Source organism: Vitis vinifera, chromosome 10 (genome assembly GCF_030704535.1).
Source record: "Vitis vinifera cultivar Pinot Noir 40024 chromosome 10, ASM3070453v1".
Classification (NCBI taxonomy): Eukaryota; Viridiplantae; Streptophyta; class Magnoliopsida; order Vitales; family Vitaceae; genus Vitis; species Vitis vinifera.
The window spans coordinates 5,744,641-5,769,766 of record NC_081814.1 but is presented as its reverse complement, the minus strand read 5'-3'; the positions used below and the strand labels follow the sequence as shown (position 1 = coordinate 5,769,766).

The following is a 25,126-nucleotide window of genomic DNA, read 5'->3' as shown; positions in this document are numbered from 1 at the left end:
ATTCAGAATTTCCTTCTCCAGACCTTCTGTTGAGAAACCCAGAAAATGACTGAATTTAATCAAACTGCTTTCCTCCCAATTGAGCTGGTCTTCCTTCCTGCCCTCTTGACTAACCATCTGGTCTGCAGTCCACCCCAAATTACAACCCATAGGGTCAACGTTGTTGACCTCAACCAGGTCCCAACAGCCAACCCTTCTCTCTGTATTATCTTCTGCACTTGGTCTTCGTGACCCACTTCCAAGCAGAATTCCCTCCCTTCGCACCCCAGAATGGTTGTAATACTCCCTCTCCGGAGTCCGACCGAAACAAAAGAGATTAGAAGAGGAAGATCCTTGTGCCCTGATGCCCCCCATATTTACCTCTGAACCATACCTCACAGCTTCTTCTTCTAGCATTCTTACCGTCCTCGGGTTGTTTGGGTCCGGCTGCTGCCTTCTCACCATTTCTTCTTCTCTGCATCTGGCGAACTCTCTTTCCAGGTTATCATCTTTAATTTGACCGTTGGAACAAGAAGGAAGGACTTTTAAGAGAAGCCCATTGTCCAAAAGGTGGGTCTGGGCTAAAGTGGCTTTCCCCTTATGAATATGACCCATACCATAGCCTGTAGCTCGCCCCAACCTACTTGATTGCCGCGGCCCGCTCTGATCCCCCTTTGGGGCTTCACAAACTGAAGGCATATTGGGCCCATAGGCCCACAACATTTCTCGGCCTGGAACTAAGGGCCCAGACTTCGAACCGGACCCCTGCAGCAAGCCCACTTGCGCTTGGGATCTCTTAACAACTGAGCCCATTTCCTGCGACAGACGGCCAGTCCTATCCTCGGACTGGCTCTGCGCCTTGGTCCCCGCGTACACCAACTGCTCCACTCGCGCATCGGCGCGTGTATCTTCGTCTCCTCCAACCTCCCTTCTTGGTCGACTCCACAGGTCATGCTTCTTCCCCTCTTCCAGCCTTATCGACGGCATCATCTCCCACCATAGGGAAAGGAAGTATGTCGTCTCTTCAATCCCTATCTCCAGAATGTCAGGGACATTCTCGCCGTCCGATCTAACCAAAATCCTGGCCCACTGCAACTCCTCCATGCTCTCCGTCTGTGAGTCGACGTCTAGAAACCCGCCACACTCATCTTCCACCCTTCTCAGCACCGACGGAACCCATAACGAGATTGGTAACCCTAATATCCTCACCCACACTTCCTTTCTTGTCTCCCCTTCCTCCAAACAACCCGAGCTTGGATCCCAACGCTCCAAGTCCATTTAAACACCTCCCACCGCCTTGATACCAGAGAGGATAACCCGTCTCGCTTCTTCCGCAAACTCAAATTCCAACAAAACACGTCCTTTTCCCAGCCTCGCCATCCCCATCTTGCCTTTCAAACCCCAAACTTTTGCCATTTCCCAACCCAAGGTTTCCAGGTCGTCCCCTGTTGCATTACTAAGACTCCAACTCCTTATCAAACAATGCTCTAGCCTACTGAGGTTTCTACTTAACTCCTCCCGTCCCACCTCCACTCGTATGATCTTGGGCCCTTTATTCCACACACCCTTCACCGCATCTGCAAACGACCTTCCCTTCGCCATCTCCATACACGACCTTCCCCTTACCCTCATTTCTTCTTGTTTTTCTTTTTTATCAATACTAATATCCAACTGATAAAGAGCCTCCACCATCGCCTACCATCCCCTCTTGTCCCCTTTGCCCTTCGGAATACATATACTATATCTCTTCAACTCCAAATCAACAACCCCCAAACGCTAAAAACAACCCCTCCTGTTCGTAATACATACCAGAGAGAAATTTCTCCCCTTCTCCTTCCAACCCTTTTCCCATCTATCTTCTTTCACATCCTCGATGCACTGATGAAGGCTTTCCATGAGCAGCCCGACGCTGTACAACCCCATGGGCACCCAAGACGATACCCCTTTCTTGCTTTCCGTGATGGTTATTAGGGTTTTTCCTCCCCTCTCCTCCATTTCCAGCTCGAAGGACTTGGACTCCACCCCGAAACACCTCGTCTTCCTTTTCCTCCTATTCTCCACGCGACGAACATTCTCGCCACCGGCGGGCTCACTCGCTTCCTCGCTCTCGGCCGTTCTTGCTCTCTCGCACGCTCTCTCACTCATCCTCTCCTTCCTAAATGTGCAACTATTGGACCACTTAAGTAAGTATGGTTGAGTTTGTTTGATGAGTAGATGTATTATGGGCTTGATTGGATTTCAGGATTGCTCACAGGCTAAGAAAACATTTTTTTTTAAGGAGGAGCATTCAAGGACTCTATAAGATTACTACTGCGACAATCAAATGTCTCCTAAGATGCTCAAGCACTTTATTATCAAATCCACCCATTAGAGTTTTTAAGAGTATAAATACACTATATATATTTATGCACCCTTGAGTTTTATTGCCATTATTATTTGTGTATTCTTAATACTTTCAAAGCTCATACTCTAACTAAGTTTGCTCAGTATGGTTGATTATATCCTCTCAAGACTCTTGGAAAGAGATAATGTTTGGTTTAGTTAAGACTGTGTACTCATTCTTTTAGGATTAGTAAATTTGCTTTATCATCAATTAATTCATAGTTTTTACATCTATATAGTTTCTACGAGACTTTATAGGTGGTTTTCCAAGTGCATCATGTGTTTATTGCAAAATTGTTTTTTATTCTAATTTTGGATCTTTCATATTGATAAAATAAAATTACATGTGAAAAAAAATTAAAATTTTTAGGCTTAAAACATAACTACCTATTCATCTTGTCTCTCTCTAAGTAGTTTCAAAAATCAAGATTCGAACTTTTAATTGGTATCAAAGTAAGTTAAATTTAAAAAATTAATTTTTTTCAATTCCTACTTGATTTTTAAGGAACTACAATGAATGAGATCTTTTATTGATTAATAATTCATCACACTTTGATGGAAATAATTATACAACTCATATGGAATTCTTCTTAAAGAGGCAAGAAGAATGAGATTAGAATGTAGTGGAATTTGGTTATGGACCTCCATTAAAATTGGATGGAATTGGTAGATCCACCAGAAAATTAAAGCCCGAACATAATGGGATAAACACTATGATGAAATTAGTAAAAGTGTTAAAGAGGCCTATTCTTTTTGTTGCTCACATGAGGTCAACTCTATTGTAAAGTTGTTTAAAATATATATAAATGTTAATTGCCAAGTTTAAAAATATAAGAATGCATGAAAATGAGACATTAATATTTTTGAATTCTATGTTGAGTTGAGTGATATTGTCAACACAAGTCTCAATACAGGGGAGAAGAATCTTAAATTAAAGGTAGTAAGAAAACTTTAGATTTCTTCCTATGAGGTTTAGTGTAAGGTAATTGTCATAGATGAAATAAATGATATTGGTTCTATGAGAGTTGTGAACTTATCAGATCTCTTCAAACTTATAAAATGTCCCTACCTAGTTCTAAGAAGTTAAAAGGTACAACACTAAAGATGTTTATAAATGAAGGTAATGAGTTTGAAGATCCTAATAACTAATATTTCATTTATGTTGAGCTTTCATTTTTCTATAAAAAGATAAGTAGATATTAAGTGAATATATATATATCTCAAAGAAATAAGAAAATTTAGTGCTTTAATCATAGGAGAATAGGATACATGGATGTTAACATCCTTGCCTCAATAATATAAAAAGGCTATGCAAGCACCTTGAAGTAATTCGAAGTTTGATGATTGTGGGTCTAAGGACACATGAAAGTAAAAATGAACAAAATGATAATCATGATCCCTTTAATGCATTTATGACTTATTCTAATTATAATTCATTGAATAAATTAAAACCTAATGATAAAAGTGAGTTTGATTTGGATAATATACATGGGATCTAAGATGTATTATTTGAGGAAAGCTTAAAAATAAAGGGAGAAAACATAAAAGTGAAAAATAGTTCATTGAAAATTAATAGGCATCATGATTCTCCTAAAATTGAAAATGTCAATCTTTTAAATGAACTTGTTTGATTTTTCAAGTCTTTTTTTATGTCTTTTTGTTCGCTATCTTTTTATTTTTAGAGAGACATCATCTAGACATACTTGTCAAAGAGTATTCTCTTTTCCACTTCCTTCTTCGAAGCTCAAATTTGAATTGTCTACCTTGGTCCATGGTCATGCTTCCTTAGATGATTTGCTAGTTAGTTTGCTTTCTCTCTAAAGAGCATAGAGAGTTTTATAACTCCTCTTTTGTTGAACATAAAGTAGGACCCAAGTGAGAGCTCTTCTGTATTGCTCTTAAGGACACTAACATCCCTAAGATTTTCAAGGAGTATCAATAGGAGTCCCTTGCTAGTCTAGTTAGAGTTGTCTATCCTTATTATACTCAAATGTTCAATATAAACATCTATTAAGTAGTTTCTGGTGTTTCATTCTATGGTACCATGTATGGGATGACTCTTTGATGACTTATAGGTTTATTAGTCGAGCTTTAGGTTTTTGCACTTTTATATGAGACACTTCTTATTTTTCTTCTCGAGGTCCTAGGATTGACCACACTTGAGCCCCAAAAGATTCTTGTGAGCTTGTTTGGAGTTCCACAAAATCTACTTTATACATCTCTCAAGCTAACTTTCCTAAGTCAACCTAGATTCTTGGTATATTTGATAGTTACACCTTTTGCTCAACCTCCATACTACTTGGATTTGGAAAGCTATAATGCATTTCATTCATTATGGTTGGATTTCTCAATCTATCGATATAACTCAATTGATGTTGGACATGCATTATAAGCTCCTAGAAAGACTTCTCTTGTTTTGGGAGTCTTCCTTTTTCCCATCATCATCTCGTGCCTTTTGTTCAATGTTGGCTTTGATTTCTAGCATGATGTACTAGTGCTAGATCAAACAAGTCTTATTGATGAAAGCATAAATTTTCCTTATGATCTACTTGTTGGAATATCTAAATTACTCCATTCCAAGCCTTAGATTGTTAGGTACATGCAGAACTATCCTAGGGATCTCTAGATCTATGCAATGAGAACATTCAAAATAATGAATCTTAAATCTAGGTACTCATAGGTCATACTTGTGATCTAGATGTTCCTAAATTAATTATAGTTGATGAAAAAGGTAGCGGGGATTTCAAATACCTCATGATTTTATGCCTGATGACTCTTTTTCTTAGATCCTGGCATGTGAGAATGGTGAAATCCTTTTTATAGGGATGAATGCTACGGTTATCTCTTTCTAGAAGATTGAATAGCAAAAATTGCAAGTCCTAAACTCTTAAGGGGCCTATAGAGGCTTTCTTATGAGCTTAAGTGACTTCAACCCATTTTAGGCTTAAGTCACTTAATCTAGGTCATTCGATCATAATTAATTAATTAACCTTATTGGATTCCAATTAATTAATTAACCTAAAATAGAAAAACCATTTATAAGCTTTTGTGCAACCTCACATATTTACCAAAATGTCTTTATGCACATATATGAATAAAGAATCTAAATATCTCTCAAATAATGTGCAACGAAGGAATATGAGCTCGAATGGGAACCATTGAGACCTATAGGAAAATACCGACTTATTTGGAATCCAATTTTAAAGTTGACTTAATATCCTATTATAGAGAATCAACTACACCAGTATCTTATGATATTAAATCGAGACACAAAGTTCGAATTCATGACATACTAACAACTTCATGCATGCTCCTCATAAACCGATGTTTATAATCTAATGAGATGAATGCTATCAACATCTCAAGATTACCTTTATCATCATTGAGTCTCAGATTATCCTATTATGTGATCAACTAACATACTATAGTTCTCCAAGAGCATATGTCAAACTCCATTGAATGAATTACAACAATCACAACTCTCATGAGATCACGTGTTTAGGATCACTCAAGAGAACACACTATCTTAAACCCATGAGATATCATAGTGCATATCTTGAGAATACTTATTGTCATTTGCCTTGATTAATATTGACTTTATTCATATGGAATATATGACCACTTTAAAATCTCACTATGGGTCAAAACTACCAAAGACATTAATATTAACTCAATATTCTCTTAAGATTGAAAGCTTATTCAATATAGTAACTTAGTGAAGTTATGACTATCCAATAGTCAATGTCATGACTCATTATAAGTCTTATTCTATATATAACTATAAACATAGTGTACTCACCATAGGACCTCTATCCTGATGACTAAAATAAGTTATTCCTCCAATTAGGAGATAGTCCACAACAACCTTAAATAGATTGTTTAAATCCATGAACCGATTGTGAACTACTCATTAACTTGCAAAAAATTCATGACTTAGATTTTTAGTACAACTTCTAATGCACTTTCATCATATACAATGCAAGCGAAACGGATATAAATGCTCAACATAGACAACACATAAATAGGATACTAAAAATGAAATTAGAATCATTATATAAATATTAATAAAATCCATTTATTATTACATGATGTAATGCTTTTAAGGATTCTAACCCAATGCTACGGATACATGTTTTTTATATTTGTAGAGTTTGTGGGAGATTCTACTATAATTGATTTTCCACATACAACACATATCTATTATGAAATTATTTTTCATTTTGATATATGGATGTCTTCCCCTCCCATCTCATGGTAGGATCCAAGCTTTTAATATCTACGAAACGGAACAAGATATGGTTTCCAATCCCCTCCTGGAATAGGAACTCAAAATTTTGTCAAGGCTTGATTAGATGCTAAAAAAAACACTAGTAAACGTGGAACACGGCCCGCAATTTGAGAAGATACATTCAAATTATGATTGACATGTGTCCATCACAATAATCAAGAGAATTTAATGCCCAATAGGTAAAGGCCGGCGGCGAACCGGTCTTGTAAATTGGTACTGCCTATAGCCCGTGGTAGTTACCTGTGGCAAGACTTAAAAACATGATTTCATACCCAAGACTTGTTTTACTATCTAAAGTGTGATTGTAGATCACTGCGTATATGATAGACCAGGAAGTGAGGTGTCCTAAAGCAGTATATGTAAATCTGAGTGGACTCACTCAAACAGTAACCATTTTGTTTCCATTCAGGATAACTTAGTGCAAGAGAAATGAATGATGATTGGTTGGATGAAATTATCAAATTTTCTTATAGTTTCCCGTCATACAAAAGAGAGTCCACTCGAAACCGACCAGTAAGCCTCTGATTTGTCGGCACTTGGGAGCATTGAAGGCGTCTCGTAAGAGATGGGGGACAAGCAGATATTGCGATGCGAATGTGGCGAAGTAGGGATGAAGGGCAGCCCCACAGCCCCACCCATAGTTGAACACATATCCCCATCACTCAAAAACCATCCACAATCCATTGTTCTCCATCATAATACCCCACCTCTTTAACCCTACCAAACTATACGAATCTTTACTATCAAAGTAGTCTGAGCTGGGCTTTCATTTTTTTCCATTCACCACACCTTTACTTTCCTTTTTTCTCCATGCATGAGCAAGGGATCCCATGACAAAAGTTTAAAAAAAAAAAGTTAAAAAGATTCTAAAGTGGATCATCGTCATCATCCTTGATAACCCAACTATATTATTGTAGTTCAGACAGCTTCTTCGCCATTAAGAAATGTGTTCGTGTGCATGCGCCATGTGGGTGTCTGGATTTTCCTGGTAAAAGCCCCTATATATGGTCAGCTGATCTCTATTTCCTCTACTGCAAAGGCATATGTACTGATCATGTTCTGGTCAATAATTTTACACTGCTTTTAGTAAGGTATTGTCCCCACTCAGTCAGATTCATGTTTTCATAGTTCTTAATTCTTCTGTTGTACAACTTGTCAACCTAATCTCACAAGATAGATAGGCTTTTGTTTGGTTTGCATTTCTCCCTTACTTTACCCAACCCCTGAAGAATTGAGAGAAATACAAGAGAGAAAAAGAAAATAAAAATATAGAAAGTGAGTACAGGAGATAGAATTAGAAAGGAAAAATGGTGTTGATTGATTGATATGTTCTTTCATTTCTGATTACCCTTATCTTTATCTTGGGAGGTTCCAAGAATCCAACATGGTCATAAAGGGAGCTGTGATTTCTAGACTATAGACTTGCTCAACCACCCTATATAGCGTGTGATCTCACTATGATGACAGCATCTTCCATTATATAACACGGGCGGGCATGGCATCCAACGTGGTACATGCACAAAAAGGATAAAAACACTTAGATAAGATTGATGCATGATAAGAGAAAAATATTTCTACAAAACGTGACATGTAGTGTGGCGACACACGAGATTTTCCATTAAATATGAAAATGACGCGGAGTCATATAGGAATCACTAATGCCCGCAAGCTCCATCATCATGGTTGATTTTAATAAAAAGCACGAGCCCGAATCATATAGTTGAAGGTAGGACCACTTCATGGCACATCCATGGATAAACCTCCATATATATTCAGATTGATCATGAGCTACAATTGTGGCTGTCAAGCCAACTGTAAGACTACTAGCTACATTTGATTTTATTCTATTGTGAAGAAATAACAAGCAGTTTTGTGTATTTGTGCTGGCCACCATATGTATCTTTTTGCCACGACTGTATGCAGCTTGACTCACTTTAATTAATATTCCTTGCTTCTTCCTTACTCCCCCTGGCTAGACCCTCCTTTGCAGACATGTATCTTAATACCAATCTAATGGCCCTACCACCACAAGTGGGAGGACTTAGACCATTTCATATATACTTTATGTACTGCTTCAGCTAGAGCTTGGCATCCCCATATGTGTTTTTTTCAGTGGATGTTTATATGGAGAGCATTAGGTACTGGGGTCACTTTTTTTTCTTTTTTGGCTAGAAGTGGTAAAAAATCGAACGGTTTAATAAATAGGTAAGCTTTGAGGAATCGATGTCAAGGGAATAGGTAGGATTGGCCTTAGAGTGCAGATTTTTGGTTAGTTTGGATGGGTGCTTTGGACAAGATTAGAAATGAGTTGGGTAGTTTCTTGTTGTCCCAAAGGTCCCCAAAATTGACAACTCATGTCAAGCTCTATATACATCAAATGTGGATCAAATTCTTCTGTGTTTGAAAATAAAAACAAGAATAGAACAATCATCTGCCCCACATGGTACTCGGAGGTAAGCGTATTAATAGACTCAGACAGATGAAACCTCATCATGAGTGGCTGCTAGTCATTCTTACAAGGAGGCATATGGAATTGATTCATTGTTCCTTGCAGTGAGTTGAGATTTTCATGTGACCACCTCTGTTTTGTTGTTTTGTCTTTAGTATTGTTCCGTAGGGGCTAAAGGGGAAACTGGTAAAGAAGTTTAGGAGCGAAAAGATGAAAACGTTCATTTCTAAATATTTCATGTAACTGGTTTGGAGCCATGGAAAACTATGAAAAATGACAAGGAAAATGGTCAAAAAGAAGTACACAAATTGAATGTTCATGATCCATACAACTTATCATGACTTGAGTGTTTTATAGCCCTGCATTTATCGCCTATCACTTGTCTCTTGTCCAGCTTAATTTCCCTTAAACAACAAAAACGTCTCCACCTTATTTTCCAAGTATTTTCTCACTTTGGGGGAACTTCACCTAAAATTGGGATCAAGATGAAAAATGGCAAACAAAAATGCACAATCCAAAGGTACAGAAAATGAATATGAACCAGCTAGTTTAGTCTTAGATATCTCAAAATTTTCATAATATTTCCAGGAACACATTTTCTTTGGAAACTTCCAGAAAATTTCATCAATTCATGCTTCAATATTTGTGGGGATGATCATAGTACCTGAATTCTGATTAACAATTCTGGTAACATGTTATTTAATTTCCAAATCGGTCTGTATCTAATTGAGTTGAATGATTAAACAAGCTGCACCTACCTAAGCACCGAATCCCTGTCCCAAGCTGTAACCATCAATTGCTGTTGTGGTCCTGCCATCCGGCGCCTCCCGACAGCTTCTTTTACAACAGTCCCCTCATTAATTTAATGACTATATTTGGTACTAAACTAAGGGCTGCTTCTTTCCCAGCTGAAACAAGAAGAGCCTGCACCAGAAGTTGGCGCCCACGACTTAGAGCGAATAGTTTCTGAATGTTGCTAAGTAGTCAAGGAGAATGGTTCATGAAGGACCTACTAGTGGGAAGATGGATTATGTCTTCAGGTGGACTGATTAGACCATCATTTAAAATTAATATTTGATTATTTGATTATCAAGCTCAACTAGTAAAGTTGTTTCCTAAGTTGTGCACCAGACATTCCCTTTTGTCTTGTAGACTATATGGAAAAAAAAAATAGAAAAATTAACTCTACCTAACCAACCTACCAAGTTTGATTTCCATCCGCACTTCCTAAAGATTACACTAAAAAAGCCGACGGTCCAGTCTTAATTATATGCACGTGGCTCACGCCGTCCTAATTGCCCCACATTACCCAACTTGTACAAAGAATTCTCTCCATCTATTTTATTCCATACCCCCATATAATTTTACTTTCGATTGCTAAAAAGCAATGGAGTTTTATGCAGTAGAGCTGCAAGAAACAAGATCAAATTGCTTAATCTGAGTAGAAATTGGACAAACGTTAATGAATGTGGATTGAGCAGAAACACTCCCTCTACTTGTAATAACTTGTTAATTACTAGTATCAAATGTAGGCAGGCCCCAGAGTATCATGACAATCTCTAATGAGTTAAAACGGTAGCAACCCACGAGGGATCACGTGATGCCAACTCCCTCTACTTGAGTCTTGATCTCTCAAAGTAACACATGATGGATCAATAAAAGACGTACAGATGAGACCATGGCCCCCCGGTATAGGCTTTCACATCTTTAGCTTGTCTTTGCCATAAACTATATAGTATGCAGCATGAAGATCAACGTCATTTCTTTCTACCTAAAAAATGTACAAGGCACTGTCGACGGTGGTGGGCGATCCACGTGTTGCTCATACTGCCTTCACCTTCGGGGCTAAGTAATTCCCTCTATAAAATTGCATGTGTGGAAGGGAAGACATTGGTATTATTGGAAAGGAACCAGAGCTGCATAATAATAGAGAGTTGCCCCCCACACACAAATCAATCAAGCCATACGAGGCATTCTGTATTTTTTGATTTTCGATTCTCTTTTTACCATTATTATTATTCCTTTCACAGGTAGATTTGCGAGATAGGCGTAGATATAGGTAGATAAAAGATAGAAATTCTCTAGACATGCTCACTTCTCATCAGCTTCCTAGCCATTTCTTTGCATTTTCTCCAGGGCAAGGCACTGTTTGGCTTAAAAGAAACAATCTCACACTCTTGATGTTCTTCAGATTCATCTCTCTTCTTGCGCCCCGATCCAAAGGCTAGAATTCGCTGTTTGTTTCTTCAACTGATCTCGTCTAGTAGTCGCCGCATCTTGTTGGTTTTTGGAAGACCTGTTCTTGATCTTGTCTGGGTAGAATAACAAGAGATGGTTTTGAGTTCGAAACAAGTTTCTGGAGATGGGATTGACTGGGGTCACACCTTGTTGCAGGGTGGTAGTTTGGAGCTGCACAAGCCTCCTATGATGAGGAGGCAGCAGCAGCAACAGCAGCAGCAGCAGTTGGAGCCATTGAAGTGTCCGAGGTGTGATTCCACAAACACCAAGTTTTGTTATTTCAATAATTACAACAAGTCACAGCCCCGGCATTTCTGCAAATCTTGCAAGAGGCACTGGACGAAAGGAGGAACTCTCCGCAACGTTCCTGTTGGTGGTGGCCGCAAGAATAAGAGGCCCAAGACATCTGCCACTGCAACCGCTGCGGCGGCCACCCCCACCGTGACCTCCTCCCCGGCCACCCCCACCACTAGCAGTATCACCAATAGGAGTAATATCAACATGGGAATTCAAACCCAGCAACAGCGGAAGAGCAGTCTTGCACTCGGTGATCATGAGAAGAGTAGTCTCTCAGATATTCTCTATCAGGCCTTTATTCGTCCACCACTTTCTGTGATGCAACAGAATTCAATCGGCAGCAGCAATGGGATGTCTATGGCTTCAATTCCATCTCTACCTCCAAATCAAAACCTACACTTCCCCTTTCGAAGCTTGAGCTCTTTTGACACCAGTCCTTCTTCGATTCCAAGCTCTTTTCAGCCCTCAAATGTCTATAATTACACTGGAGAAGCCGAAGCAAAGGATGGATCAACCACGGCCTGCTTCATGCCCAGCACAAGCGGAACCATCACTCAGCCATGGCAAATGCCAGCAGCAAGTAGCGTGGTGGACACGACCAACTACTGGAGTTGGGATGACATAGATACATTTGTGTCCACTGACCTCAACATACCATGGGATGATTCTGAGATGAAACCATAAAGCAAATTTAATGTTATTAGGAATGTCTATAGCAATCTCTGTGAATTGGGTGTTTGTGTTTGATGAAGGTTCGTCTCATTTTCTACTGTCCTAGTCCAGTACATGTAGTTTTGTTTTCATTGATAATTTCCATAACTGATCTCTTTGCCTATAACTGTTATTGTGAGACATAGGCTGTTTGAAGCTGTCCTTTTTAGTTTCGGCTTCAGGCTAAGGTGTTCATTAATTTGTACTCTCTTTCTCTCTCTCTTCACTCTCTTCTTCACTGATTGAAGAATATTTGTAAGGTAGGTAAGGATCGTCCACCATAGATTTTGATAGAATTGGTGGGAGTGAGAAAGGGATACCTGAGAGATGGGGTCTCCTCCAGCTGGGGTGGATGACTGGATGTGATGGAAGATTCTTGTGGATATGCACATGATATTTGGATACCAATTAATTTTACATGGATTTGTTTGCTTATAAACCACAGACAGAATAGAACCACTTGCTCAGAATTAAACTCTCCTTCTCTTCCAGTCTTTGACAGCCTCTGGTTTGTAACCAGTTTTATGATTTTTTTTTTTTCTTAAGTCTTTGTACCTGTAATTCTGTGAAACCCCTTAATTTAAGCACTAAAATCTTTGTTCCAAGGTGGTCCTCTCTCCGCCTCTCATTCTGGTTCTACCGAACATGTGCATGCTGGGGCCACCATTCAACAGCTTGTGTATTCTGTACTTTCTCTTGTTTCCTACACTTCATGGGTAGAGCTGGCAACGGAACCTCACCGTTTCATCAGGGTTGATGTTTTAAGTAATTTCCCTCCTTTTTATTGAAGGTACATATACTTGATGCCATGGTTTCTCAATTGAACAAAAAAAAAAAAAAAAAAACCCACCAAAACCCAACACACAGTGTGCTAGTCCCTGGCAGAGGAGTGATGGAGTTCCAGTTCCATGAAGTGGTCAACTTTGGTGAGAGGTGTTGGGTTGGATGCAGTGCAGTTAAACAGGATGAGCAGAAACTGAACCATAAATTTGCAAGTAACATATTCCAATATTTTTTTTCTTATTCTCTCTTGTCAGGAAAATTATGATTTAGCGGTTCCTTCATCTGGATGAGGCATTTTCCCAATTGAAATCCCATCAAGTGGAATCTTAAATTTCCGTGAGTTTGAATGTGGTATGAGACTAAGTCAGCTAATCCCACATCACAAACAGTTCTGCACAAACTCAATATTTGCAATAGATATTGAAGGACAATTCAAGCACTTCAAATTGTTGGAGAGAATCCATTGATTCCATTCCCCAACCAATCCATGTGACTGCCGAAACATTATGCTCCTTGGGTGGCTCATGAAGACTTATACCAGCAGCAAAATGGTCCGGCAAATCCTTGCCTTGGTTCGATTCTGGACCATCAAAAGCAGCCTTTTCCATATCAATCAGTTAGGCCATTTGGAATGAGTTGGATGCCATTGCAATTTTGCAACCATTCTGGGATCAATCTTGATAATTGGGATGTTCAATTTTAATGGGCAGAGACTGATGCCCTTTCCAAAATGAAACATGGCGGTTGAGTTGGTACTAGGATTTGATGGGTATTGGGGATGACTAAAATGGGGACAGAAACCATTTGCCTTGCTCTTGGGTAACCGAGTTCCAAGACATACCCATTTGGAACAGATTAAAAGTGAAACCGTGGGATTGATTGGCATTCTATTTTCAGCTCTGGAATGATGATGAACTTGACTTCAAGCCATGGTCGGTAACCGTCCAACTGATCAGATCCTTTTCAGTTGTCGGGACGATCCAGCAAAGTCAAGAACTCAGAAAATAGGCTTCCTAAAAACCTAGGCGGTTGGAGTAGTTATTAAGTGATAAATACCACCTACAAGGTAACCTAAATTAGGATCCCACTCTGAAAATCAATCCAAAAGATGCTTAAAAGTTTTTCCCTGATCAGAAAAGATTAATTTTCATCTATGTAGGAGGTCATCAGTGATGTGTAACATCAAATATGATTGTCTGATCAACAAGACAGCAGAAAGATGTGGATGAGTGGGGGTGGATTAGCGTGTGGTTTGGTTGTAGTCATGGAGACCAAAGCTCAAATTGAATGGCAAGGCCACCAATACGTGTTCCAATATGGTAAGGAAACTGCAGGACAGGAAGCATTGGCCTTCAGATTGCAGAGTCAGAGAGATTTATCAGCAGGGGAAAAGTTCAGGGTGCTGCTGGTAGCCTGGTATCCGAGAAGAGGAGAGAAGGCACTCAAAAACAGCAGTAAAAAACAAATTTCTAATATTTTTTTAAGTGTTTTCTCTATTTTCAAATATTTCTTAAATGTAATTTCTATTTATAATATTTTATTCTTAATTTTAAAATAACCTAGAAAATAAGTGAACACAATTGAAACAATTAAAATATGTTTTTGAAAACTAGAATATTTTCGGAAAATTTCTCAAAATGCTATTTTCTAAATAAAAAAAATATCAAACTCGTTTTTTAGTTTGAAAAACAAGACTTTGTTTGATAAATGTTTCTCGAAACAATTTTAAAACCTTTGGCCAAAACAATTCTAAAATCCCTCAAAAGGTCAAGGTCGAGGGGGATAGGCTTTGTCTCGCATCCCTAGGTATTATCTACCTACCCACCTGAATGGTTTGGGATACTCGATGAGCCTACACCTAGATAACAAGACCCTATGAACCCTATGAAGTTTTACTGATTCTTGGGATGATTAACTTTGTGCCTTTCCTGGCTTTTGAGAATTTTATTTTTTAAAATGGTTTCGTAATATTTTGTAAAACCAAACTTGCTTTGTATGTTTTAATTTTTTTTTTAAAAATAATTTTTATTGTAATATAATATTTTTAATTATTTTTCATATTTATATAACAAATCTTAGAAAATAAGTAAAACAACCAAAATATATTCTCCCTTTTATGTTTTTAAAAACAAAAAAAGTTGGTTTTTATTTTTTTAATAATAAATATGTTTCTTATTTTTTATTCCTAAAGATAAAAATTATTTTAAAAAACAATTTTTTTTTTAAGAATAAAATACTATTTTTTAAAAACAGTTCCAAACAACCTCTAAGGGCGCTAAGTTTTGATTGTTAAAAACTTGTCCTCTCCTGGGGTAATAAGCTTCAAAACCATCAGAAGTATGTATACTAGCAACCATCTTTGGTTGATTATTGCAGGGCAGGCCTTCCCACAGACTTGAAAAGAGCAGTGGAAATGTCTCTGCAACTTCAGAACAAGATGGAATAATTCCAAAATTACATAATAATTGTCTCCATGTGAGCTCATAAAAAATTTCCTCAGTTTATTCTGTTTGAATTCAGTCGTCATAAAATGCAGAATCCTACCAAAACAGGCTAGGATTACTAGATAGCGAAAATGGTTTTGACATCATAGGAAGCATTGCCCAAGTAGTCTGCTAAGAATCATTCAAAGAAATTAGAAAGCAAGAAATTCAATCTTCGACGACAAGAATGAAAATAAAACACCAGATTTTGGCTGGGCAACAACTTTCTTTGGGGATCAATCCCAAGCCACAAAAAAAAAAATATGATTCTTTCCCTGGTAATGCATCTCCCAAGTGCGTCTAGGTGTAATCCTGTATACTGAGTGAGTGTATATGTGGCATGCATTTTGTCTATTGAAAATGATTGCTTGAGCTTTGGAAGACTATTGACAAAAGAAAACCAGCTTCAATTATGTGGCAATTGTCCGAACATCACAAGACAGGCCCCATTACTTGTTTCCTTGTCCTAATATAGGATTTTGATCCACTTCTTCCACTGCATGGAAGTCTCCTTCTCGTACCATGCCCAAACCGTAGCTTCTAATACTCAGCAGAGACTAGATAATGACAGTTTCTAAACAAAAGCCTATTTCTCAATTTGCAGAAACTTGGGCAGTACTCGATTTCAAGATGCAGAAAGATTGTTGTTGTGTCAGTGGAAGCTTTAATCCAAAGCTTGTTAGTTCAAAAACATAAAAGCTAAAATAATCAACACAAAGTTTTAACGTGGTTCGACCAATCATGTTTACTTGTTTCCACAACCTAAATCATAACCTTTCTCACTACACTAGGTATCTTCCGTTCTTCCTCATATAATAATTCACTTTCGTCTCATGACCTAGAATATTTATAAAGATATTCCTCCTAATTTTCCTTATTTTATAAGAAAATCTAATATTAAAATGATATATCAACTTCGAAAATATTTTATATAATATTCTTTACAAAAACGAATATTTACTTATTAGGAATTCATGACACTTTTCAACAATTGTTATGTTGATGATGTAGTAACCTAGAGAGCAGGAATTCTATGGTATTTTATGCTGTTAAGAAACACTTGCTATTCAAGTTTTCCATGCCTTCCAAAGTTGTTTTGGTGAGAGGCCACTGGTAATCTTCTAAATCCTCCCAAAGTTTTGGTGCAAGAAATCACTTGACAACAAAGAACCTAGGGAGATGATAAATCAAAAATAAATATATCCTTCAAAATGGTAGGTGTTACTACTATTTAATTATAGCAATAATAAGCAACCGCATAAATTATAAGACATGAATAAAATATGAACAACCAGATTTATTTATTTATTTTTTTCTGAATTTCCTAAAAGCAGCATACCTCTTAAAAACGAACAATTACAGATTCATTTGCCAACTTTGGGCTGGTAGAAAGATGTAATGGAAGGACAATCCAAGCTTGAGAAAGAAGCCAACTAAACAGACATATGGAAGATGTTTAAATTCAATATAGATCCTCCAGCAATTAAACAATATAATGTACAATAGATGTATACTCAAACCACACGAACTGTTACTCTCTACTTGTCCATAGTTATATTAAATCAACAGGTAAAAGGTAATGTCATGCACCACAGATCGCTTCAGTTGTAGGTTCCCATCCTCACACCAGTGTCCTTGTTGTATGGAGCCTGACCATCATTAGCATTGGAATAGCTAACATAATAAAGCTCAGAGAGTATGCCAGTAAAGACGATAAAGGCAGCCCCTGCCCCAAAGACTCCCTTTCTCAAGGTCTCACAAGAAGAAAGCTCCTGTGACAAGGCATACTTGGTATGGTAGGCATTCCTCACAGAACCCGCCAGCAAGCATACCTCAGCTATAAAAAATGTCACCCTGAAATATGAAGGCAAAATAAAAATAAGTTTTAAGTTAGCAAAAAGAAGATCAAGTTTATTTGAGAAACACCCAATTCATCATTTTAAGAATTGGGGTTAGGCAAATACCAGCAGGTGATGAATAGAGTAATTGCACATGCCCTAGAGCGACCAGGTTTCAGAGCCCTTCCACAGCACAAGCATCGACTTGCCACCATTATAAGCAGTTGACTACCCAAAAGGAATAGCAATGCACCCACACCCAAGCCGGTCGCAATGTCTGAGTCATAGTGACAATAGTTACGATCACTAGCATCTTTGCGGATATTGGCCTGTAAGAGAAAATGGCAATATGAGTTGGGCCTGCTCCTAAAAGAACACATCAGAATTCGAGTGCTTCAGCAATGGCTTGCATCCACAGCTAAGATGGGTGCTCTTGCACCATCCAAGGCACTTAAAAAGGAGAAACTCTTATGATCCTTTCTTCATATTGCTTAAAAATACGAGAACATTCAATAGCCCTGAAACAGCCCCTAAAAATATAGATATCTGAAGCAAAAACCTCCACTCAACTCTGCCTAGTGCAATTATTCCACCTAATTGAGGTTAGGTTTTTCTTCAAAAGGTTCATATACAAAAACAACACAAAACATAGTATTTTAAAACTTCTGGTTTCTTTTCCTTCATTTCCCAATAGTGAAGAAACCAAAATAACCATGTACCTTCTCAATAAAACAATTTATTGCCCATCACAGGTCAGATCACGCAGTGTTTCTTCAACAACAGTTTGTCTTAAATTATCTTGAAATGGAAAATTTTCATTAGACAGTTTCCGACCGATGTTCTTGAGGGAGATGCTGGAGGTTGTTTCTTTTCTTCGTATCATCTAATTATCTTTATTTTCAAATTAAAAATTTGACGAAATCGACATCACAACTTGTAAAATTATACAACTATCTAAGATAAAGAAGCCATGGACTTAGGATACAAAGTCAAGGGTTCTAACCCAATATGCTCTTAAGGCTAATTTTTTAAGAAATCACAAACCCAATTAGGAAATTGTATGAACAAAAATTCTTCCCCTAATTTTCCTTGACCCTATTGTTGGATCGCCGGGGAAAGCATAGAAAAGAAAAGATGAAGAACTCAACTCAGGAAATCGAAAAGCCCACTCCTAAAAAAGTCTAATTTCTTTCCTTCTTCCCAAATGTTTTCCACAGAAAATTAACAAGCAAGGACAGAATTAAACCGGATAGGACTATCCCAAACCTCAACCAGCCACCCAACGTCTAAAACCCCAGAGCAAATACAAGGCAAAACAGTCCGTAAAGGGAAGAAAAAAAAAATAAATAAAAAAAAAAGGAAGTAGGGAGAAAGTGAGAGAAGACAAACAGTATTCCTCCTCTGCTCAGCAGCAACAGCAAGCGCAAAAGCAATGAGATCAAGCACGAGCACAATCACCAGAAGGAGCGTTGAAGCCATGGAAACAACTGCACCTCCAAAAGCGTTAGGAACACCAAATGAATCAAACACCACACCTCTCTTTATGCTTAACACAGCTTTAATGCATCCGATTTCATTTTACTCATAACCCAAAATTTATAACAAATAAATAAATGTAAGAGTAGCCACTCACAGAAGCACACGCGCCGCGCTTGTGGGTAGCCTAGGGTGGTTTGATTCTCTGTCTTCCCTCTCTTCGGAGTTTCGATAAAGAAGAAGAAGTAGCAGCAGCGGACGCATATATTAAATGCTTGGTTGCGTGCAGGTAACTTCCACTTTCACTAGTGGCCACGTGAGATGCTGCTGCAGAGAAGAGATGCAGTGGAGCACCCACTCAGTCGCCTCCCTTTGCCTGCAACGCTTGTTTTGAAATCAACGGTCTTCATTTCTCAATCATGCGTGCTGGAGTCTTTAGAAGTCAAGCCGTCCCTTTGACCTGTTGATTCGGGGACTTTGTCCAAATCAAACATTCCTAATTAAATGTATAGATACTTAGTGTGAGCAATCAGACCAGTTTTTTCCATCTTAGCAAGACTTTCTTGTTCAGCAATTAAACCAGTTTAATAGTTTTTTAAGATTTGCTTGTTCTTGTTCAGGCATGGCGTGTAACTTTTATTGAAAAGCGTCAAGTGACTAGCAGCAAGACCTATTGAAGAGGTAAATATAAGAAATAAGCATCAATTTTTAGCAGCTTAAAACATAATAACTCATTACTTGGCCTATGGACGGGAGTGTCGTCACGTTGTTTTATAATGCTTCACTCTCCCAAAGAGGCTTTCTCATTGAATGCCCACCGCCAGAAGCAATAAGCTGATGCATGTCACACCACGTACTTTTCTACCCAAACAAAAGGGAGTGAATTGAAAACGAAAGGCTTATAAAGACTGCACAAGAGACATCTGAGAAAGAAACCCGTTCCGCCAAGACTCACAAAACGTGATCTCTCTAGCAACATATGAATACCCAAAAGAGAGAATCTAAACAAATATTTAAACACCTTAAGAGAAAACCGGTGTACACTCGGATTAAATTAGAGCCAATGAAAGTAAAAGATTAATCAAAGAGAAAGAAACAAAAAAATATAAAAAAGATAGGCTTGTACTAGACTATACAAACGCCATATTCTTGGGGCACACATGCATTACATAATGAACCACATTGCAGAACTACACCTACTTCCCCAAAACTCTGCCGCAGCATTGAGATAATACAAACTTCCATACCACGTTCCATTGTACAATGAATGCACAGTATCTATACTGGAAAATTCTCTTAATACGGACCCCTGCTCCTCTTTCATTTACAAGATTAGCTCCTCAGGACGGGTGATACTCAGATGCTCAAGGAGTTGCTGCTCTCCATTGTCTTCCTACAGAGGTTCAATTGTCCCACTCTTTAGCCTCTCCATCCGTGCTTGAAGCCCAGATAATGCTTTCTCATCCATGGGAAGAACCCCACCCTGCACAGGATTCTCTGCAACAGCACGATCTGATGCATGAGTAAGTTGACTAGCGATCCCATGGCTCAAACCGCCATTCACGTACATAAGTGGCCTGTTTCCAGAATCATGGTTCCCACCAGCTGTTGCTAACTGGATGCTCTTCATCCTCTCCCTAATAGCATCTAATGTTCCGCTGGTTACTGCACTTGCTACATCATCTTCCTATCAGGGGTTTTTCAACAAAGCAAAACAGGGAAAAACAAATGAACTAATATGGGTGGCAACCAAAATTACCTCCGGAGGGAAATCTTTCATTCCTTTGGTCGCCCAAATGCTGCCGAAACTCTGGGTGATCAGATGTCAGACCTCTTGAAGGAAGGGCATTTAAGGCCCTGTCATCTTCACCATACGATGGTGGTAAATTAAAGTTTGTTGGTTCGGCTTTCACATTTAAAGATTTTGAATCATTTAAGGAATTTGTATGTAAAGGAGATAGTGGTGCAAATTTGGGGGAAGAAAGGCTTAGAGAAGAAGGGGGAGGTGTCGACATGGGCAAGCTCGATGGGGTCCTTCCAGCTGCTGCATTCTTCTCCATCTGCAACAACAAAAAGGAGGAAAAGAAAAGAAACTGCTTGTTAAAATGTACCCATTGTAATCCTGGAATTTTCAATTTGGATATTCTAAATGCAGACCTGGGCTAACCCATCCCTGATATAAGTCCGAAACGCCTCACTAGCATTTTGGAGCTGCGCAAATATATCAACCTGAAATAGAAATCACAAATTAACTTTCTGGCAAATACAGTAGACAGGAAGATAGATCTAATTAAGAGATCATTGTGTTAGCAATCTTTGGCCCGAGCTCAACCAATAACAAACCTCATGCTATTCACTACTTAAACTTCTTTTAAACATATACCATGCAATTTATAGTTTACCTTGGGGTACAGTTGAGTAATACGGTATAGTTCATATAAACCAATAGTGCATGTTTGCTTGTCACCAATTTTCTTGAATATAGCAGCAAGTTCTTGCTGCAAGTTGAAATAAAAACAAGAGAATCATTGTCAAGCAACAGGAGAAAATGAGATTGAATATACACACCACTAAAGAAATTGAAAGTAAAACATAACACCCATGAACAACCTCAAATATGATCTTCAAAACAATAAATGAAGAAAATAAAAACATTATAGTACCTTCAACTGGGCATCTGCAGAATGTGTAGCAGGTGATGGATTGTTGGCACCTGAATCACCCCAGTGAGTTTGGCCAACTGGCCCAGATGGGGTCAACATTCTTGCCGCAGCCAAAGTCTGTAAGGTTTGGAGAAAGAAAAAAAGGAAAAAAATAAAGAAGAAAGAAAAATAATTTGATGTCCAGAAAGAATAAAACAGGTATTTAAGTAAATACTTGAACTCAATTAATACCTGAAGATTAAGGTCAATATAGGCAAGGATAATTGGCTGGGGTTCCATGTCTATAGGAACCATAGAAAGGTGACCCTTTATTGCAGTTCCGCGAAGCTTAACAAGTTCATGTAGAACAGTTTTAACCATGCGTAATGGTTTGTCATCAGCTCCAGCTCTTATGGTAGTTCATTTCATTGTAACAGCCAAAAGAAGAACATTAAGCAACTAATGATAAAAATCAACTGCATTGCCTAAAAAACAAAGAAAAATCCTGAAATTTTTCGGAACATGATTACACAAGGGATACCTTCTTCTGATTTCTTCCATTCCCAATTCTTGCAGGTATACATGTATACTTTGAAGGATGCGGTCAAGGTCAACATCAAATATAGTACTTTGAAGAACCTGCACCATGTGGAAGCTGATCTATGAGATTGATCATAGCACAAAAGCCCATACCAAGAGAATGACATATTAATGTTCAACCATAATTCAAACAAGTTGAAATTTACAAACAACCAACACCCATTCCAAGAGCTGACTTCTGCAAATGTTTACAGACCAAGGGAAACAAGTGTGATTTGCTGATGTCATAGTTCTATAGAATATTAGTGGCACAATTGTAAAAACAGATTCTCATGAATCAGGAATAAGTTCCAAGTTTTAGCAATTTGGCTTATGTCATATAATGCATTTAATATAGTTCTTCCAGAGTCCGAATCTGAGTCAGGAGCAGACAATTTACCCAAACCACTAGTTAGTCAAGGCTTTGTTTGGAATCTAAACAAAGATAGGGAATTAGAATTTGGAACTGGAAATCAAGATAAATAAATGGGCATTTCCAATCCCAGGGTTTTTAATGCACAAGATTTGGGGTACATAGAATTGGAATCCTCATCGAAAGCTACATATATTAGGTTCATAATGATCTCAGAAGAAGTTATGGGAGCTGGGCCAGAGCACTTTTAGAGAAATACTAGTGGGAATGATAAACCCACTGTCAATTGAATGCCAGGAAGAAGATTGGATTCACCTCCTTGGGAAGAGGCCCCAAAAACATTTGAACCACTAGGAATCCTTGCAGAATGGCAACAACCATCTCGGATTCCTGCCAACCAAATGTGACCTATGGTTCTTTCTTTCTGTCATTGCTACTGATAACTGTGGCAACTAAGTGCTCATTGAAGCTTTCTTCCTCTAGTTCAGAAGCTTTTAGAGCATTTAAATTCAAGTATTCAATTTCCATATGCACAAACAGGCACACAGAGGTTGAAGACAATTTGTAAGTGTGCATGATAAAACTTCACTCCACAAACAAGTTGAAAATATACTGAAAAACATGTAACAAGGTGCCAAGCATGAAAGATTACTTTTGTGAGTTTGATTAGACATTTGACAACCAAATCAGAAAACTTCTGATTTCTAGCAGCAAAATTCTCATTGGAAGCAGGAGAAGGCCATCTTGAGGCGTCCAAGGGACGTAAGAGATTAATCAGGACAACAAAGGATGCTGTTCGTTCTGCATTATCCTGCATTTGTAAGCCACTAGTCAGAATGGCGAGAGAACAGATACTATGAAAATACAACAAATTTATACATGTTGAAGTAGAACTTAACCAGGATCTTAAGCATCAAAACATTCAGAGCTTTCAGAAGTTGGCTGCCATCATCCATATGAGGAACCCTTTCATCCAAAAGCCAAAGCAAAAGCTCAGTGATAAGACTGTCAAGAGTAGACTCCTTGACAGCATGAGCAAGTTTTTTATTCTGAAATGTCTGCAAAAAACTCCAAGTAGTTAAGTTTTTGTGACATAATACATTTCCTTCATGCACAGTACAGTTGTCAAGAATCCAGATTTTTTATTTTTATTTTTATTTTTAAGATTAAAATGTTTTCAAAAATCCAATTTTTCTTCTCCTTTTGTCTCTTTGGCAACCAACCAGTGCACAAAGCAAAACTACTCATAGAAATTGGATGGTAATCTACCTGCATAAGTGTGTTCAGAACATATTTACAAGACCTTGATGAAGCTCCTGTAAGACTGAAATCAAAGGTTTTTGCTACCTGTTACCAAAAGAAAACTCTTATGAATTCTCTAGAGAATATAATTTTTATAATCCATTTAGGAGCTAATATAGGCACATAACACATGCAGAGGAGAGATCAATACATGGAGCTGTATTTGTTACCTTATTAGCTAAGCATGAAACGAGTCTATCCGCATCTTTCAAAATGTCATCCATTGCACTTCCCTCTGGATCACTGGTCGCCTGTGCCAACTCATGGCACACAACTTTCATTCCTTCAACAGACTGTACCCCAAAAATATTTACAGAATAAGAAAGTCTCTTCCAACTAAAAAGGGAAAAAAAACAGATGAGGAAAAAAATGAAGCTAAGATATGGGGATATCAAATTATAGAATAATAAGTAAAATCATGCGTATTAGCAATCGTGAACCAGACGAGTATAACTTAGGTCACATGTCAACCAGGATAATTGGAGGAAAAAGTAACAAAAAAAAAATTAGCCCCCAAATCCAAGGCCCAACCAACCGTATCATAAATGAACATTTAACAAAAAAAAAAAGTGGATTAATAAGTAATTCACAAAGAGTGATAAATTATATGTTGAAGCTATTCAACAAGCTTTGAAAAACAAAAACATATTTCAAGAACTGATGACCATTTTTAACGTAAAAAACGTTCACAATCATGTTTTGACAGTACTAATCCAAGGAAGAAGCACCTTCTTGCATAACACAGTTTGGAAGGCATGTTTTGACAGTTCTTATTCATGGGCAAGCAACAGTGGCAAGAGAAAATGGGCAACCTGTTTTGCCATCAAACCTCTTCACATTACAAGTTTCAGCCCAGCACCTGTACTGCATCATAAGAGTTGATTCCCTTTTCCAACAACTTGTCTTTCACAATAAAGTTACACATTCCACAGTATAACCATAATATAAAAGTATACAATACACCATCCAAAATTACACAGTCCACAGTATAACTATAATTTAGAAGTATTATAGAATAAGCCCAAGACTACATATGAAAATCAATGATATCTAAACTTGACACATTGATGCACTGAAAAGTCACAATTAATTAGAAACTAAGGGTAGCAGCGACCTAGTACCACAGGTAAAAAGCTTATTGACAATGAAAGAGATCAAGATAAGACAGTAGAAAACCTGCTCAGGTGATCCAAATGAAATGATATCCAGAGCTTCATTCCAATCTGTAGGACCGTTTGTACTAGGAAGTGTACGGGGCATTAAATGTCTCTCCATGTGAAACTCAGGATGAGCATAGTTTTCCCTA

At 38.0% G+C, this 25,126-nt stretch overlaps 3 protein-coding genes across 5 annotated transcripts in view; 1 reads left to right on the top strand and 2 right to left on the bottom strand.

Annotated features, from left to right (window-relative positions):
* Positions 1-10,981: 10,981 nt before the first annotated feature.
* Positions 10,982-12,471, top strand: LOC100246521 (dof zinc finger protein 4). The gene has a single exon (XM_002268240.5). The coding sequence runs from the start codon at positions 11,430-11,432 to the stop codon at positions 12,315-12,317; it is 888 nt and encodes a 295-aa protein (XP_002268276.3). The 5' UTR covers positions 10,982-11,429; the 3' UTR covers positions 12,318-12,471.
* A 4,583-nt stretch (positions 12,472-17,054) lies between these two features.
* On the bottom strand, positions 17,055-19,297 carry LOC100263752 (uncharacterized). The gene is made up of 4 exons (XM_002271052.5): positions 19,082-19,297; positions 18,838-18,935; positions 17,575-17,777; positions 17,055-17,464 (listed from the first exon to the last, which is right to left on the bottom strand). The coding sequence occupies exons 2-4, from the start codon at positions 18,925-18,927 to the stop codon at positions 17,212-17,214; spliced, it is 546 nt and encodes a 181-aa protein (XP_002271088.1). The 5' UTR covers positions 18,928-18,935; positions 19,082-19,297; the 3' UTR covers positions 17,055-17,211.
* Positions 19,298-19,934: 637 nt separating this feature from the next.
* The window catches only part of LOC100267797 (protein MOR1), a 32,629-nt gene continuing 27,437 nt past the window's right edge, over positions 19,935-25,126 (bottom strand). Inside the window, exons 43-54 of one of the 3 annotated variants that reach the window (XM_059739954.1) lie at positions 24,997-25,123; positions 23,991-24,113; positions 23,788-23,865; positions 23,418-23,576; positions 23,171-23,329; positions 22,108-22,205; positions 21,819-21,975; positions 21,588-21,704; positions 21,327-21,422; positions 21,082-21,153; positions 20,684-20,984; positions 19,935-20,611 (exon numbers count right to left, since the gene is read on the bottom strand). In XM_059739954.1, the coding sequence (XP_059595937.1) occupies positions 20,604-20,611; positions 20,684-20,984; positions 21,082-21,153; positions 21,327-21,422; positions 21,588-21,704; positions 21,819-21,975; positions 22,108-22,205; positions 23,171-23,329; positions 23,418-23,576; positions 23,788-23,865; positions 23,991-24,113; positions 24,997-25,123 (1,495 nt within the window). In that variant the 3' untranslated portion in view covers positions 19,935-20,603. The remainder of the gene's footprint in view (positions 20,612-20,683; positions 20,985-21,081; positions 21,154-21,326; positions 21,423-21,587; positions 21,705-21,818; positions 21,976-22,107; positions 22,206-23,170; positions 23,330-23,417; positions 23,577-23,787; positions 23,866-23,990; positions 24,114-24,996; positions 25,124-25,126) is intronic. The other 2 variants (XM_059739952.1, XM_059739953.1) reach the window with 2 other exon arrangements.

What these genes read in the sequence shown, in the direction of transcription:
- LOC100246521 (XM_002268240.5), top strand. Translation starts at nt 11,430, where the DNA reads ATGGTTTTGAGTTCGAAACAAGTTTCTGGAGATGGGATTGACTGGGGT.
- LOC100263752 (XM_002271052.5), bottom strand. Translation starts at nt 18,927, where the DNA reads ATGGCTTCAACGCTCCTTCTGGTGATTGTGCTCGTGCTTGATCTCATT. An exon ending in CTGAGCAGAGGAGGAATACT is followed by an intron (nt 17,778 to 18,837) that starts GTTTGTCTTCTC and finishes TTTCTCTTACAG; the next exon opens with GCCAATATCCGCAAAGATGC. An exon ending in ACTCTATTCATCACCTGCTG is followed by an intron (nt 17,465 to 17,574) that starts GTATTTGCCTAA and finishes TTCATATTTCAG; the next exon opens with GGTGACATTTTTTATAGCTG.